This window comes from Dinoponera quadriceps, unplaced genomic scaffold (assembly GCF_001313825.1).
Source record: "Dinoponera quadriceps isolate SergipeBrazil2010 unplaced genomic scaffold, ASM131382v1 scaffold2111, whole genome shotgun sequence".
Taxonomy (NCBI): Eukaryota; Metazoa; Arthropoda; class Insecta; order Hymenoptera; family Formicidae; genus Dinoponera; species Dinoponera quadriceps.
The window spans coordinates 182283-201580 of NW_014556195.1; the positions used below are offsets into that span (position 1 = coordinate 182283).

Consider the following 19298-nt stretch of genomic DNA (forward strand, 5'->3'; position numbering starts at 1 on the left):
CGCAGGACATTACTTTTAGATGTTTTTATCACTCGGCATTCCCAGGAAAAATCACACCACCCGCAACGACACATAAATATAACAAAGCTAATACAACCCTCGGTCGCGCGTTGAGCGAAGAAAGAGAGATCAAAAAGCCGCAATCGCTTTGAAAAAATTAATCGAACACTCCGGCGAACGTGCAGCGAAACTGCGGCGAAATGGGGAAAAATGTAAATGGTTTCCGCGTTTGACTTTTATGTCGCGTCGGTATTGCGGACAGTTGAATCTTTGATGTGTGTCGAGGGATTTTTTATGATTTTTTTCCTTTTCGTTAGATATCGTCTGCTTAATAAATTGTGTCTCGCAGGGGATTGTTGTTGTTAATTCAGTCTTCCCACTTGTTTATATGGTCTTTCTCTGGAGAACCCGGCCTTTATCGATCGACCGCGATTTCGCGCGACTTCCTGCTTTTCCCGCCAACAATTTATCAGAGTGTAGACTGAAGGTGATAAATGTCAGTGGGGCTACATTTGACCCGAAATTCTAATAGCACGAATTTCCTCTAAGACATAACGATGTCAAATCTATTGCGACCTAACGCGACCAGTCATTAAACAATCAGGTGCGCGTCGGTTATGTAATCTTTTCGGCTCATCAATCCTCCCCCTGCGACAAAATCCTTTCAGATAGTTCCAAGTCAATCATTAATCTCACGTATCGGGGTGTCTTAGAATTCTCTCTCAATAGGGGACTGTACATATTTTACTCTGTACATCGCATGTTTCATCTTTCATATCATCGTTCAATGGGAAGAAATTTCTGCACGATGCAAGTAATATTCGTTTGCATTACTGTGCGCTGTGCAGACAAAAAAAAAACGAACGATCCGTCCGCGAGTGTTATCATAAGAGCGTAGATTTAAAATTTAAATAAAAGTTAAGCGATACGAAATAATGTATACAATTGTCGAATAAACATTGACCGAAATGGTACATCTGAGGAAAACTTTTATTCGAATCCCGCTTAATTTATTCGGCAGTTGTCAGTCAGGTGAAAAAACAGTTCGTCGTCAAAACGAGCAAGACAATTCTTTCGTTCTCCCTGTAAAGCTGTAGCTGAAATTGCTATCTCAGTGAACTACTATCTTATTTTGCTAATAGCGAATTATTGATCTTTCGGTTATTATTGGACGACAAATTACGCAGCTGAAAATCGCAGTTGGCAATTTTGCCGGTTAATTATCGATTAGTTTAATTTATTAGTTTTACTGAAAGAGTCACCCCTGCTATAATACACCTCTCGTTAAATTACACATCCCGCGCAAACACGTTGTGTGTATATTCTTTTTCTCACTCGCATGATCCTGTCTCGCATTCTCAGCCGGCACAAATCCCCCCAAATCCTCTCCCTTTTCTCCCGATTTAGTTAGATTGAAATAAACTAAATACTCATTTTTCGCCTCGACGCACCGCTGTAGGCGGTAAGTTTCGTGTGAGCTTCCGGCGGGAAAAACGGCGTTTTCCATCGGCAGGGAGGCGTAATTCGAATCGCGGAGTATTTTCCCCGTCCGTTTCCCAAAAATGCGTTACCGTTCGGGTCGCAATCAGGCGGACGTTTGTGCGGACTGTCGAAAAAGAATGATTGTGCGTATTGTACCGAAATGATTAGAATTGGGGGAGGGGAGGAGAGGTGAGGGGAGAAAAAAGCTCATCGAGAGTCGCTCACCTGCGAGTTGCACGCGATAGAGCACGTGTGCGCCACGAAGGACCCGAAAGACGATCCGCGTTATATCTTGGGTATCTTGGATACAACGCATCACTGAGCCGAGGAGAGAGAGAGAGAGAGAGAGAGAGAGAACTTCGTGAAACTTTGTTAATACTATAGTAGTGCGCTCGTAGAAGTTTCGATACCTATTTCGCCGATACCGATATATTGCATCGTTGATGTCGGGGCGATGCGGTGGCTGCGCCTACGTGAGATCGATAATGCCACGATCGCGCGACGTGAACGTATTAATCTGCATTTTGGACGTGGCTTAATTCGCGGGCTCGACAATAGCAGCCGGAATGTTAAAGCGGATAAAGTTGTTTTTCCTAAAAGTAAAAAAAAACGAGGTTTCTATGTGAGTGAGGAAAAGTGAGACCCATGTTTGAAATTCGTCCCAGACGTTAACGTGAAGTTATCGCAGATCACCGTCTTCACATATTGCTTCCTTTTTCCGGGGTAATCAATACATAAAAGAAATCAATTATGTATGTACAGTTAGAAAATCTCAAAATAATCAAATCTCTTCTCGTATCAAGGCTGGTACCGCCGATTACAAACGATTTGTGCTCGAAATTTCTTTCCCTCCCTTCTCTTTTTTATTCAAGTCGTGCGCCGAGTTTGCAAATTAGCAGCGCAAAAAGTGTCCGAAGTATCCTCGCAGAAACGCAATCCGGAAATCCGAAGCCGCGTCGTTTGACCCACTTTCGCGGCGCTTCGCAGCGCCGGGTTTAAATTTGCACTTGGTCTAGGACGTTTATCGAATTTTAGCCGGTGTCACCTTTTATTGAGAATCACGTTGGATTTAGGAGTAGAAAGCCCGCTTCAACGAATAACGCGCCGCGAGAATACGCTTTAGCGCGGAGCTAATCGATATTCGCTTCGTCGCTCGCTGGATTTTCACAACGTTTACCTATCCATAGGGACCGTCGTCGTCGCGAAGTTTGTACGATGCTCTCGTGCTCGGCGTTTGTCGCACAAAAAAATTCCGATCAAAAGTCCGCGCGCGGGGTGGTTTGCGCGCCGCATGTTAATTAAAGCTGACGTATAGATCAACCCGGACGTCCGGACGTACGTGCAAACCGTAAATCAGGCGAATGCAGAATGGGGAGAGGGAGAACATCAAACCAGCGGGCACAAATTTCATAAAAAACAAATAACGACATAACGCAACACGGAAGAGGAGTGGTTACTTTTTCAGTGTACTCGTTTGTTTGTCAAACACATTAGCGTACGTAAATATACACTTCCCGGCGACGATCACGTTGTGCGTCAGACTCTTTTTGCGTTCTATTTGCAATTTTTTTCGTAATGGTTCGGAAAAATGTCTGATCGCTCGCGGTTGATTTAGTACCCCGGTTTAATTCGCCGAGCGCTGCGCATAAAAAGAGCTTATTTGCCTGTCAAACCCGGCAGCTGCGAAAATACACTTTGTAATGTCAGAGTTGGGAAAGTTATTTTTTAAATATACTTTGTTACATCCGTTTGCTCATTATTAAAAAAAAAAAAAAAAAATCTGTTACTCTGCTGACGTTATTCATTTGAAAAAAAAAAAAAAAAGTAGCTCGTTACCGTTATCGTGACTCAAGGAGTAACGGATCGTTATAATTTCTATTGGATTTTCTCTTCATTAAGTTTCAAACATCTCTTTTCGCGTCTCTCGTTGCCGCCCATTCCATGTACATGTATTATGTGTGCAGGGTAACGATTATACTCGTTAAGCCCGTACTAAACCAGGTATTAGAGATTGGGGAGGGGGGATTGCGGGTTAGAGATTGGAATTCGACGAATCAACTAATTTCAATTCTGATTTCCCTTTGTCCCAATTAGATAAGCTCCAATCTTCAATTCGCATTCTCGATCCCCGATAAAATCTATTCTTATACCCCGGGCTTTACCGTTATCTGAAAAATGTAATTGGATTAACGGCTACCGTTATTAACGAGAGGGAATTGCCAACGGAAAAGAAAGAAATAATATCGCAACGTTACGTCAAATCGGTGAAGAAAAGTAATTTGTAACAATAACAGTGTTACGGGCAACATGTTACTCGCCGTCTCCGCTTTTATGATAGTACACCGGGGTACAAAGCGCGGCGCAAAACGACAACGAAGATCCGAGCACTTAATACCGTACACTTAATACCGTCGGATTTTTCGTTTTTGGCGATCTAAAAACTTTTTAGCTCGACGTAACTGTACGCGCGATCCATTAAGCACGCCGTGCTGGAAGCAGGATATATCTGAGACGTGCCATTTTACCGGGCCATTTCTCCCTTTCCGAGACGTGGGGAGAAGAACGAGATTGAATGTGAGATTACGAGCTGCTGTTCGTGCCAATTTTGTTCTCTTATCGTTTCGAAAATGGAATCGGGAAAAAATGAGGTGAGGAGAGCTCTACTGTAGAGCTCACGCCCCGACGACTCGTCCGAAGTCATTTGATATGTATTTTCCATTTCGTGGTATAAACAAGGGATTGAAAACACACCACACAGCAACACAGTTATTTGTCGTCAATTTTTCATTCATTCGCTCATTTCTCAAAGTTATTTACAATTAACAATAACGATAATATGATTACATTTATTACGTAATAGTAATGTTATATAATCATTGCATACATACATGTGGAATACGTTTATGAAGGAGGAAAAGACTTCATAAGGAATTCGCTGAAAGAAAGACGGAAATGATAACGATTCGTTATTTTACGTAATAGGTGGCGGAGAAGAGATCTTTGTTTAAGATGCGTAACGATAATAGTAATGAGGTGTTATTTTTAAGTGGGAATCAGGAACGATGACGAGTTATTTTTTTGTAAAGTTGTTTTTCCAACTTTAAAATATATCTTGTGTTTACCTGTATCATGCATTTATTTTTGTTGATAAACACTTACACTGTGCTGTATTAATATGCAATGAGCTACTTGTATGAATTCCTAATGAGAATACGACGAATGATGTCATACGCATCGTTAAAGATAAGATCAAGTACGTGCATATTTTATGCAAACAGTTAAATTTGAATTGCTTATAAAACACAAAGTGGTGTACAATCGTTATTGTTAATCTTTCAATGATGTCGAGTTCTAAAAAACGCGTTAAACATTCTGTATTGTCATCTCGAATTTGCGTCATTTCATTCGTTACTGGCTGTTTTTCTCAAGGAGATTCTCTTTGTGCGATATGTTATGAGCACATTTCACCACTAGTCTGTCCACTCACATTTAAGTAATGGAAAAATTGAGAATGAAAAATTACACACATATGTCATAAATGTTATTACAACTCGTTACAGTATTTAACTAACATTTGAATAAGCTACGGTAAAAACTGTCATGTAATTAATTTAATTTCATCTTTTGAAATGAAAGTTGAGAGACGTTTGGGAGGAAACGAAATATTTATGAAGTTGACTTCGTAATTAACGTCGCTACACGTTCTGCTTTAATACTTCCGCGTTAACAGTCATACATTAATCATACATTCAAACGCCAGAGGCGGCAAAAAATTGTGCGGAAATGTAAAATTAAGAATCTCTCTTGAAAACACTTGGCGTGCCCGGATCGCTCTTTAACATTCGCTCTCGCAAATTAAATGAACCTCCAAGTGTGTCAATTTTCGCTGTACAGAAACCGAAGGGTTTCTGTAATAACCGAAAATCAACAACGTCCGGATAAGGCGGTCGGTCTGACAATAGGGAAAATGAAAATGAACGAAAGCGTGTGCACAATGTGTTTACGACGTGCACGTTGAAAGATAAAAAGTTCTCGGCTCATAGCGGACACACTGTAACATAATATTGTCTTCTCGCAGATAATTTAAGAGATCGGATAAGGTGAAATCATAAATCACGCTGACACTCGCGACTAGACGCTCTTATGCCGGTTCCGCAGTTAGCTGGTTGTGTTAAATTTGCAATATGGGAAACTTAAAGCTCGTGTGGAAAAGGTCTGTGGCCCTTTTCGAAATCTATCGATCGCGCTCGCGTGTAATTTCGCGCCGGCGCGTAGTTTTGATGAATGAGAAAAACCGCTCTTTTACGGTTCGCTAATGCGGGCCTTTTGCCGGCCCTTACAATGTAGTGCCAGTAAAAGCCAACTCTATACATCATTTCCGATTCGCGATCGTGCCGCATAATCCTCGTTACGTCCGAGATGTGAAAGATGTTTTCGGTGGTAACCACGGTAATGTAGTCCTCGTCGCACGCACGGCTCCGAAAAGAATAAACCAAGATGCGAATCGGAAGGGTGAAGAATCTCTCTTGGCGAACTTTGTGGTTTTTTGGCGGCAACGCTTGCGTGATTAATGAACGTTGCTGGATCTCTCTTTCTTTCTTTCTTTCTTTTTTTCTCTCTCTCTCTCGAGCGTCATTGTGATTCGAGCGAGCTGATGTCATAATTTTTTTACGCGTGACTCAGCATCACGCGCAATTATATTTTTATTGTTATTATAATTGTTGTATCAAACAACAATTCATCCGTATTTCTCATAATACATTTCTAAGAAAATCGAGAAAAAGTTTCTCCGAGAAATCTCTAAAAGATCAGACTTGATAATTTCTTTTGCGTTTTCTCAAGGAGATTCTCTTTGTGCGATATGTTATGAACACATTTCACCACTAGTCTGTTCACTCACATTTAAGTAATGGAAAAATTGGGAATGAAAAATTACACACATATGTCATAAATGTTATTACAACTCGTTACAGTATTTAACTAACATTTGAATAAGCTACGGTAAAAACTGTCATGTAATTAATTTAATTTCATCTTTTGAAATGAATTTTGCCGCCTCTGGCGTTTGAATGTATGATTAATGTGTGACTGTTAACGCGGAAGTATTAAAGCAGAACGTGTAGCGACGCTAATTTATTTTTTTTAATCAATCTTTAGATAATTGTAAGTCCTGTATTCTCCATCTTACTTTTATATTTTTTTAGGCGATTGCTAGTTCTCTGTATTCTGTATTCAATCACATTATTCCTTCCGTCACCTCCACGGCTTTCTCACGTTTCTCGTTGGAGTACATGTAGGTATTCGTATGCACGCAGAGGAAGAATTACCAGAGGAAGCTAAGCTAGTCGTGGCAGCTAAGCCCTTTCTTTGAAATAGGAGGACCAACGTCGTTACTACTGTCGAAGCTCTCCTTATTGTTCGCTGTAATTTGTCGGGAAATAATCGCTACCAGAGGTGGCAAGTGACAGTTTCAGTACATGTAAACCATAAGATACGTTGGGAATGACCGCCACCTTCTTAACAACTCGCGCTCAAGTAGCGCGTTATCTTTTAACTTCGACCAATACATTTTTACGCTCGCAGCGCAAACAAATATAAATTTCGCCCGCTAACAATTTCCCAGTTCTCAGCGGTGGAGGCAAACGAAAGCTTTCCGTGAGCTTTCCGCTGAGGGAGCCGTGCTCGAGAGTCAACCACCGAGAGAGAGAGAGATCTCACCGATACTACCGAGTTATTTTTTTCGCGTGTACGTTCGCCGTTGTAATTTGTACGTATCTCCCGCTGGGGAGATTTGAAGAAGGCGATAAAAACTCGAGGATAGTTAAAATCAGTACGCTGCGCAACGTATCGCGCGCTGATAAAAACAAAAACGTGAAAGAAGATCGCCATCGCCCTTTATTTGCCACCGGGAAATTCCGCGGCTTGATTTACATACATTGTGCAACGGGGAACGCGATATTCCTCGCGCGCCTCGGGGACAATGGCAAGACGGGAGTGCGGAGTTTTCACCCCCTCCCTCTCCCTTCCGTGTTCACCCCGGTGCGCGTATGTACGCGCGCGCGTGCGTGGTCCACGCCAACAACAAAGTCGATTAATTATATTTCGTTGAATTAACATACACGGCGCAAAGATGCTATCGCGACGTCAAGGATGCGGCCGACACGCCTCGCGCCCGACACACACACACATACACACACGCGCGCCTCCGCTTAATTCAGCGAACATGACTCGATTACCAGCGCCTTCGTCGCCATCGATCACAGCTAAAAGCAGTCGCATATCGAAGCGACAAAGCGACACGAGTGCCCGTGACATCTTGCATGTCCGATATATGTCGTTTCTGATTGCTCCTCCATAGAAAAGGAAACTCCCTATCGCACGGCGACGAGAGCAGCTTCGAAAGACGTGAAGAGCGCGATCGCGCGATTACGTCGGGATACGCCGATATGCTTCTTCTGTTTACGGATCGTAATGCCGTGACTGTTTGCGCGATTTTCGCACGAATTCGACAAATTCGACGAATTGAGATATTTCTGGAGATGTGAGAATCTCGTACGTACGCTTCATACGCTTCAATGTGTACGTAAATTTCCTGAATTACAGTGCAGCCAATTCAGCTAAGAAGACCAAACGTCTACGGAACAGGCGTGGCCTTCTAGAAGATCATCGATGGGCAATGCGCGTGTTTTTCATCTACTATACACTGCTAATCCTCATTAAGCAAGATTAAAAGATCTTCCGGGTGGCTATATCCGTCGTATAGATGCTTTTTGCGACCGATTTCTATCTATGCAGACTTATGTTTTTACCACCATGATTTAAATTTAATCGATTTACTCTGCGAAATTCGTCGATCGTGTTGGCCAATGAACTGGCAAATATGACCGGTCAATTCCGTTAGTTAATGGTCGATTAAATTTAAATTTATGATAGTAGAAGCGGACATAAGTCAATGGTGCCCGGTTAACTCTGCAGTCGATAACATATCTCATTTATGCGCACTAAAAAGTATTTTCTAACAAATACTAATTAGCATTCAACTTTCGCTTCCGCAAATTTGTTAGGGATTGCTCCCGTCCGTTTTAAATAAGATCTTTTATGATCGTTATTTCCATATAAACAAATATTGTTTTTGTTATTGTGTTTTCTAAAGCGACTTTTTTTAATGGAAAAAGTCAACTTAAAATGGAGGAAATTTGTCATCCACGAGACCACTCGTGTTGCATTTAGGCGCGCGACTACACTAGAATTAATTACATCTGCGATTACATGTAAAAAATAATTTAATAATATTCAAAGTATAAAACAGAAAATTACGATAACGTCAAAACGACGAGAAAATGGCTATGAAAACTCACTTCTCGATCGTGATTCGATTATTTTCTCGCCATTTTGGTGGTTCCGAAGTGCGATCAAGCGTTCTGCGCGTTACATAAAAAACAATAATTTAATAATATCCCCAGATAGGAGAGAAAATCCCGATGACGTTAAAATGACAAGAAAATGATAAAAACTCATTTCTCTATCACAATTCGATAATTATCTCGTCACTCTGACATCGTCGTGATTATCTGCTTCACTTAAATCATCGCTAACACTGCTCCATCGAGAGAAAGGTCATGTTTATAGAAATTCTCACGACGATAGCACACAAATTCTTACGACGAATGCTCACATCACATGAGTGCGTAACCTGATTGTTTATATTTTAATTACATTTGGACTTTGTCAATTTATACAGATAAAACGGATAATCATTCACCGTGGCATATCAAGCTACTGATTTCAATTCGTAAAAAAATAATTACGAAATTTGCATTTCATTTTTCCTCCGCGTCCTCACTCCTCGGTGTACGATGTCGACAAAGATTTTTTTTCGTATATCATTATGTAATTTCACTGTAATATCACTGTCGATCATCGATTATGATCTTACAGCGATATGATTGGCGGTGATAACATATTAAAATCCAGCGAACCAGCTCATTTCCTTCTCATTTCTCGTTCGATTCTCGTTAAACTCGGGACTTTGCCATCGGGCGATGAACAGGAGATCAATCTAGACATGCTGAACAACATTCGAACTATCGTGCGTTCTGCCGTAGCGGCAGTCATGAAGAACACTCGGGTCGACGTGCACGTGCGCCAAGGAAAGTTACGTGGCATCGTGGAGGAAAATGTCCACGGTGGCTACTTTACCGCATTCCGCGGGATACCGTACGCACAACCGCCGGTCGGCGAACTTAGATTCCGCGTGAGTATCACCAGAAAATGTATATTCCGTCGCGATCGATCGGAGCAGCATCGGATTCGATTTCCGATCAAGTGTCTGAAGGCAGCAGCGAGATACGACGAGACGTTCAAAGCTGCGTCGTCACTTTAGCGTAGCGCTTCTGTAGCGGAATTGGCGGGTGATATGAATCGCATCTCGTTTCGTTCTCTAACGGCGCGCAACGGCAGTAACGCGCGCAGCGAAGCGCCCACGAAATCTGCGGACAGTGATTGTGGGCGAATTCAAACGTATGTCAAATGCAAGACTCGCCGCTGCGTCGCGAACAATTGATCGCATTACATTGGAAGGATATCAATAACTGGGACGGGGAGAGATGCGGGATTCATACTGCATCTGACGTCCAGGAAGGGTAGATGATGAAGACGTCAGAATTAGGAGAAAATCACTGAAAAGTGAGTCTTTCCTCCTGATTTTGATGCTATTGTCGATTTTCTGTTCTACCTGGGCCATCCGACGCGTACACTGAGAGAAAAAAGGATTAATCTCACTGAAATTACAATAATTTTCGGCACCGATTATATTTTCTTGTTGTTTTAACAAAAAAAGTCATAATAGCAATATACACGTATGATTATTATCGCTAATATTGTGTCAACGCTTATTACAAAAGTGATTCTCCTCGCTACAATTGATTTACCGCGCGATATTTTTTCTCAATGCACGCCGTCCGATATCCAATAGGAGAATTCGTTTTCTGATAGTAGAAATGTTGCTGGCCAGAAATTTTAGAAAGTTGAGTTCTTCTGTTGGATATCGAATCGTCGTACCATTGGATGTCGAATGTAGTGTAAATTTCCTGCATAACACGTTACCATTTGAAACACCTTTATCAGTTGTTTTTTTTCAGTAACGAGTAACGAGTTATTCTTTTTTTTTAGTAATGGTAACGGTAATATAATTGCATTTTTGGATGCAGTAACAGATGTAATAGTCATTTCTATCGTCTTTTGTATAAAGATTGAGATCTTAGAAAAAGAAAAAGGCTTATATAAAACTCCGTAAAGAAAATTGGATAGAAACTATGACCTATCACTTCTAACGTAACGATAACGAGTCATTTTTAGAGCAACTTTCCCAACCTACAAAATGAATAGACTTTTGAACTTAACTTGAATTATTGATTTATTGAATAACTATTTCGATAAGAAAATCTTGAAAAAGAAGCCGTATTAAATATATTTTAGTGAGAAGCTAAATTAACAAAACACCATACTATTATTTAATTTTGCGTAATGTATGGAAATGTATACAACGGAATAAAATCTTAAATAACGAACAAAACATTCAAGTATATATTTATATTCGTGTAATAATATACCCAGGTTTAAGAAAAATGAGAAAGTATGTGTAATTAAATGCTAAAATGTATCTTGAAAATGTTTAAAAATACTCGAAAATAAATATGCAGTATAACAAATGTCGGCTATTGTATATTAGTCTATTATCGTCACTGCATAACGGCGGACTACTAAGTAAATGATTCCATAAATAATTTCTAGAATTTGTCACTTAATAGCAAAAATATTAACACTTTAATGGCCGCACGTCTACGCAGTGAAACGTCGCCAGGGGCAATATTTTTGAAAAATTAATTGAAAAAAACTTTATTAAAATTCACGAAATAATTCTTGTTTATATTCATAAATCATCATACAGAGAGTGTGGTACTGGCCAATTATCTTCGGCGTTAGCATCACACATATGTTGTGTGAGCGGACAATAACAGTTGTTCCGGTTATCACACACATGTTGTGTGAGCGGCCATTAAAGTGTTAAGGGGGACGATAATATCCTATAAAGAGGAGGGAAGAATTATAATCTCCTCTTTTAACAAATTCGTTGAGATGCAAAAAGCACGGAAAATTTATCAAGTTACGGATATTTAAAATGTTGAAGAAAGTTGTAAATTTCTCGTGAATAATTAATTGACACGTCTGCGGATGTCAATTCTTTACGAGCGTTCTTTATCGAGCGAGTACATGTTTCTATTATGATAAACAGCATGTATACATGTTCAATGATTGCAAAAACTTTATTTAACCCGCCGTCGATTATAAATTGAGCGAGATAAATGCATAGTCGTGTGTAATGCAATGATAACATAAATCAACTTAATCATGTTGTGCAATATTTCATCATTATATGTTCGTATTAATGAAAATTTCATCGATGTGCAGCAAACAAACAGTAACAAACAGTAAGACACACACAACGTCCTAACTGTTATGCAGTCAACGTGTTAACTTTCCAAGAAACGACAATCGATATTTATTTCTGTAGCGTAAACTGTTGAGCTTAATAGCTTATCGACGGGGACACAAAGCTTATTATTGATGTCGTTTTCTTCTAAAGCTATTTTTCCATATCTTTTTACTATGTGTGCCATGTTTTTAAAATTCCAATAAGCTAAAATAAAGATTTACTTTATGTTATTTTATAACGTGTAAACATAAATTCGTGATAATAATGGCACTATAATCTTAGCAACAAATATTTTTTCGAATACGTACATGACACTCACTTAATGTACCGTTGCGTAATTCACAAACAGATAACAGTATTTAGTTCGACGTAAATAGAAACCTACTCATATTTTTCTAAGAGACAGAGTTTGATTGCAGTCATGTGCATTATTCAGAAGGAATATCAGCGAAGTATCAAGAAATACATTCCGTTCCGATTTTGATGAAAGTTGACACACTTATTAGAGTAACCAAAATTAAGATATACGTTTTTTATAAACTAAGATGTGGATTTAAGAGGTAAAGCTATCCTCCAAAATTTTACTCCGTCTGCGCTACTTTAATAATTATTGGAGAAACAAAAGAATTTTTTAGATAAATATTTTATAGGATTTTATGTGCAAAACATTATAATCTACATTATAGTCGATATGCTGAAAAAATGTTTTAAATAATCCGTAAAATAGCTTGTGTCAGCCTGAAATTTTGGTTTATTAAAATTTTCACATAGAACGAAGAAATAAGCTCCTTTAATTTCAAATCCGTTCAAGAATATTCGTTACGCGGGAAATTCCTCCCGGCCAAATCCCTAATGTAATTCGGAAATGAAAATTTCGAGATGAAAAAGTCGAAGCTGTAATAGTTTTGAAATTATAAACGATTAAAGTCGACTATATTGGTATTGCGTATTTTTCGCGCGCTTTGGCTCGTTATTGTATCACGCGAATATCGATCGCTCATCTGTTACTGACAGCTCAGTTGCGATCTTTACTGCTCAGCCGATTTTTTTCTGCTTACATGTAAGCACTGCATAGACCATAGTATCAGCTAATATTGACAAGCTGGTTGTTATTATCGTTTTTTAACTGGCACAATCAAATGATTAATATCTGACCTCTCTTTCTTCATGAAAAAATAAAGGTCTATTTGGAAACACAATGCATATTAAAATTAACCGTCGAGAAACAAAGTAAATGTTAATAGAATAGAATTTAAAAATAATATCGCCTTGTCCGATCATTGATGTTTCCAGCCTATGAATCGATTGGCGAGTGCCCTTGGAATCCATGAATACGAATCCATGATGTTCATGTGGACTTTTGTCACATCGAATAAGGGATATCAAGGAAAATCCATTTACGATATTAGTATTTACACAGATGCATCAATACGTCCGCAAAATGTAATGAAATCTGTTCCTACGTGTTCGTGTTTCCTTCTTCTTGACATCACATTTCCCCTGCCATTTCATACACGGAATGACGATCTGAAGTTTTCTCATATCTCCAATGGCTGACCAAGACAGTACAAAAGGGATAAAACTTTGGAGGATAGTCTCCTGCGAACTTCCGCTAAGCCAATAAAAAGATCAATGTCTGTTAATCTTGGTTATTTTATAAATACGCGCCGAGTTCTGCCGGGATCGGGGNGGGAACACGTGGCGAATGTTCTTCGTTACCAAGAGCGTCGCTACTCGAGGCCGGCTGGCGTTTTGATTCAAGGACGATTTACGTATTTAGGATCCTCAACCAGCGGAACCATGGGACGGCGTACGGGACGCCTCGAAGTTCGGGCAGGCCCCTCTGCAGGTAAACCTGTTCACGCGCCAGTTAGACGGTTCCGAGGACTGCCTCTACCTGAACGTGTACACCACGGACGTCGAGCCGACGTCGGGGAAACGTCCCGTAATGGTGTGGTTGTACGGTGGCAGTTACACCAACGGCTCCGGTGATGATTTCATGTACGGACCCGACCATATCGTCCGAAAAGACGTGGTGCTGGTGACGCTGAATTACAGACTAGGCGCGTTCGGTAAGTACGCCGCTGTCATCGACTGTGATCGTATTTTTTTCGCTTTCTGTATGCAAAGTAAAGACAAGAAAAACGCGGTATGCGGCGATTATTCATAAAAGAGAATTTGAATTAAAAATTCCTCTTTTAGTTCGAAGTTGATTAGTGTCGAGAGATACATATATACACACTACCGACATCACATACATATGTAACAACGGTGATTTTTCTTCTACATAAATCAGTATAATTTACATATTTATCTGAAACTACGCACTATATGTGAAGAGACAAATCCTAAATAAGCCGTGGTAGCGTGTTAACGTAATTTCTGGAATTTTGGCTCTATCGGTTTGCATTACATTATCGCAAAATAACAGGAAATAGCGAAAGGTGCGAGGTAATAACAGAATAGCACTTGCGTACTCAAGCTTTACAAAAGCTGTCGCAGATAGAAGACACAGACCCGGCGGTGAATACAGGAGGTGTCTCGCTCGCATATGTGAGTCTCGAAGCTCGAGAGAGAAAGAGAGAGAAATGTTCGCGCTGTAAACGCCCACGCTTCAATTTCGTTGTTGAGGGGCTTTAAATTAGAATAACGAAATTACACGCGATATTTGCATTTGGTTTTTTGCCTTCTGTTTTGAATTTAGCTTTTTAAACTGTACAGTGGTAGAAGGCCAGTGGTAGAAGCTCGCTTGAAAAATAATGACGTTTGGCCCATCGTTGAGATATCAACGCAATATTACAGCATAATGTTATCTTAATAAAGATTGGGTTAAGGACAAAGCGTTATCTTTACTCATAGATAGAAGTTTGAGGTCAAACAGAGCGTTGCAAAAATCCGCGTGATATTGTTATTAATTTCCACACTGGCCGTATCATCCGATATTGTCGCAACTCGTTGGAATTTTTACGCAGATAAATTAGCCTTCGCGATTCGTCACCTGACTCAACTTGGATTATCAGTGCGATAATTTTATCATTAATGCTCTATACCAATGCTGGTCGTTGAATCGTATATTACTAGTGAAAATTCAATATGAATATCAATACGAATCACAAATTCACGCAGATAATACAGAGCAAATATTTTCGCTCCCTTTTATCACAGCAAATACTTGAATCAATTTAGCTGCAGATAATGAAATATTCGTGTATTATATATTTTACTTATGAAATGTACACTTGAGAAGTACTGCAAAAAGAATTTCAAGTTAAAAATTTAGAATACAAAGTCGGAATTTTAATTTTTTTAATCATGCAACGGTAGACATTTCAGAATTTCTTTACTGAAAAAAGTAGAAAATTTGCGGCACGTGACGGTGAAATTTTTGATCGACAGAAAGTTTAACTCTGAAACTATTGGACATTAAATATTCGCAATGTTAAATGCGCGTTTGGACGTCCAGGGGGATAAAAAAGATATTTTCGCGCGCGTAGCATTTATAACTCGACATCCATATTTTACTTATCAGAAACACGCGGGTCTGGGAAAAGTATCGTTACTAACGTAAGTTTTACCTCGGATAAGTTAATCGCCCAATCCCACGCAGTTTTGCTCGAGTCGGGTCAACTTCACGAAACCGAGCTATATTTCTTCAGGTTTCCTGAATCTAGGGAACGACGTGGCGGGTGGCAACCAAGGTCTGAAGGACACGATCATGGCATTACAGTGGGTCCGCGATAATATATCAAACTTTGGTGGAGATCCAGAAAACGTCACTCTTTTCGGTGAAAGCGTCGGCGCAGCCATAGCGCATTATTTGACCATGAACCCGTTGGCTGACGGTACATGTCACAGATTTGTCGATACGTATACACACGTGCACACACACATGTGTACACACACAGAGCGTTACTAGATCACCGGATGTGCTTTTAACCGCAGATGCATCGCAGTCGATTTTTCCTCAACGAAAATATCGAGACACTAATAGCTTGTGATTCGTGATAATCATTATTCTAATAACGAAAAATGGGAGGGAATTTATCGGCATATTATTTACGCGTGAATAAATAACACACAAAGTCTATTTCCTTCAGCCAATAGCACCTCTAAATGGACTTGACTCGAAAAGAATTTTATTTGAGTATTTCTCGAGTTTTACGAGTCTAACGTGAGGATTTCAGTTGCGCGAACAGACGCAATGTTAAAATTTGCAAACAATAGAAAGTAAAAATAATATTTCTCCTCGATATTTCCGTCGATGGAGAAAGTCGATTCTAAGTTGGTCGAGAAGACTTATTAAAACCCATTAGCTTTACGGTAGCTAGTATAGAGTTAAAACGAAGGAAACGAGGAAAAACAGATTTCACGGAAACAGTTTTGAATACTGCTTCGAATGCTCATTATAAAAGCGCGCTTTGTAGGTTTATATCACAAAATGATTATGCAAAGCGGCACAATGCTATGCCAGTGGGCTTTGGCCATACCGGGATTGCCGTTCAAGAAAGCTTTACAACTTACCGAGAAACTCGGAAAACAGACCACAGATCTGAGGGAGGCCGGCGAGTTTCTCAAAACGGTCGACGCAAATACAATCCTAAACGTTTCACAGACGCTCTTGTCCACCTACGTAAGTATTTCAACGCCTTATCGTTGCATAGTAGGGTTGCAAACAGGCAATGCAAATCTTATATATGATTTTATAAATGAAGCAGTCAGTATAAGTAAGACGTATCGAGAATTACGTTTACAGCAGCCGAAGAATCGGTTTGGTAACACACTCGTAATCCACATTTACGTGAACGATTTAAAGTTCCCACTGTTACATATCCTGTAAACAACGTTACACGTCCTATAATTGGCAATAATATAATTATTGCCTTGCCCTATATACAACACACGTAACACTAGTAATTCAATACTAAGAATTATCAAATTAGATTTACGCTCGTACGAAAGTAGATAATATTACGGTATTCGTATAAGTGTTACCAGGTCGGTTTTGGGGGCTATCGTGAGGAACCAGCAGCTAAAATGAAAGATTCGTTATTAATGGCACGATTTCGCAGGAAAACCGACAGTTCCTACTCTCGTTTCTCCCAGATGAGGACTTCAGGTCGCCGAATCCGTTCTTTTCGGAGAAGCCGCTCGTGCTGGCGCGCCGCGGAATTAAAGTGCCACTCCTGCTTGGTTATACGAGTAACGAGGGGAGCTTCTTCACACGCAGTGAGTCCGTCGCACTCCGATATGAATAAAATAGATATAGCTCCCAAGTGTCGCAGTGTACGCAAAATTATGTCGCACAGTGCTGCTTGTTGAGAATTATAACAAGTGTGGTTATAAAGACGACATATCGTGGACGTCGATGTGAATTACGTTGTTGACGTTCAAAGAAGTTTCTTACGGGTCATGTCGAAGTTGCATTTTGAGTAGCGTTGTGACAAATTAGGGACTCGATCGTTTGTACCTTTTAAATATGCATGAAAATCGTCGTTATACTTCGATAATGGCCATTTTGTTCAATTCAATTCAAATCAATTCAAAAGAGTGTTATTTTTATAGTACGCTATTTATCATATGGCGTGTATTCAAGCACACCGGGTGTCATATTTCGGGGAGGAATCTTTTTTTTTTTTTTTTTTAGAAAAGGAGGAGGATAAAAGATTGATGCGGGATGAGTTATTCTTTAGCGGCAATATCCCTGAAATATTTTCAGATTCATGTTCATGCATGTATTGATTAATATTAGCCACGTTCACATTTCAGATCTGAGTGACAAGGCTGTTCAAATGGTCAATTCCAATTTCGAGAATACTGTACCAAGCAGAATTATGGCTGATCTAAGGAAAAAATCGATAACGGCCGAAGATATACGATATCTGTATTTCGGTAACAAATCGCTGACGAAGGAAACTTTGAAGCATTACACTGATTATATTTCCGACCTGCTCTTTTACCGTCCCATTCAAGAGCTGGCCAATATACAAATGCAGATAGGACACGATTCGACGTATTTATACAAATTCTCATACGACAATAGAGAATGCTTGTTGAAGAAGATGATGAACATCACCGATCGAGGTAACCGTCACTCGTTGTACGATTCAAGATCGTACAAGGATCTTTAGTGCCGAAGAGCGAAAGCGCGTTTGTATAATACACACAACAGTATTATTGAGTTTTAGCGTAGCTACGAGAAAAATAGACCAACCGTGATTCTGTATGATGTGCAATTATTCAGGAAAAAGTTAAATCAATGCTTGGAATTTTGGAATAAAATCAAAATAAGGGCAGAGCACAAAGAGCGCAATCGATAGAATTTTATAGACTTAAAGCGCAGATTCAGTCACTGCGCATATGAAATTAATTTACCGCATGATATTATGATATTTATTTATATTTTGCAGGGGTGACTCACGTCCAGGAGTTATTTTATTTATTTTATCCTTACGTAATGAAACAGTTTGATATACCACCGTACGCACTCGACTCAGAAGATTACAAGACGACAGACCGCTTCACGCAGATGTGGACGGACTTTGCTAAAACCGGGTATCGAATATTTCATATTTTCTTCGGATTTTAGACGGACTTGGCACGCGAGTCTCGTACTAATAATTGATTTTCCAGGAACCCGACACCTGCTGTTACGGATTTGATTCCGACTGTGTGGGAACCGCTGCAAGCAGGACAGATGTACAATTACTTGGATATTGATAAAGAACTGCAAATGAAAATCGACCGTAAAGGCGAGCAACGTTGCGACTGGGAGAAGATAAAAAGCAAGCTTTAAAATTTTCGGCTCGCTAGAATTCTAAAGCGAAATTAGATTTTTAACTTTTTGAGATTAATTACGATATAAAAGTAACAATAAGCGACGTCGTATTTCGAATTTTACTTTTTGTAACGAATTTTTTTAAATATTACTAGAATGTACTTTACGGTATGAAATCATTATATGATACGACGAAATCATAGTTTACGATTATTAATAGAACCGTATATAGTTTTAATTATCAGTCGATTATAATCACAGATTGATCTTGTTGTTTATTCTTACGGGTTATCAAGCATATGATACACTTTCTTATTTTTGTGTGCAGATTTCTTCGTAAATGAAGAATACGATAATTTGTTATGGTATGGTATATAACACACAGAAATATAAATATACGATTACAAAAGATTTATGTTCGATGTTTTGTTGTTTTTTGTCGAAAAAACAATCCGCTTCAGTGTTTCCGCTGAGGTGATTGTCTGTGTATCTCAATTCTAACACAATATTTTTCCGAAGGAAAAATTGACTATTTCACGGCATTTC

General features: G+C 39.5%; 2 protein-coding genes across 12 annotated transcripts in view; one reads left to right on the forward strand and one right to left on the reverse strand.

Moving 5' to 3' along the window:
- Window positions 1-19298, reverse strand: part of LOC106747116 (calcitonin receptor-like) — a 121935-nt gene that overhangs the window by 43845 nt on the left and 58792 nt on the right. The gene's annotated exons all lie outside the window — the stretch shown is intronic.
- Window positions 9410-19163, forward strand: LOC106747114 (juvenile hormone esterase-like). Its single transcript, XM_014624402.1, has 8 exons — window positions 9410-9736; window positions 13758-14049; window positions 15634-15819; window positions 16402-16607; window positions 17047-17203; window positions 17744-18058; window positions 18385-18529; window positions 18608-19163. The coding sequence occupies exons 1-8, from the start codon at window positions 9425-9427 to the stop codon at window positions 18768-18770; spliced, it is 1776 nt and encodes a 591-aa protein (XP_014479888.1). The 5' UTR covers window positions 9410-9424; the 3' UTR covers window positions 18771-19163.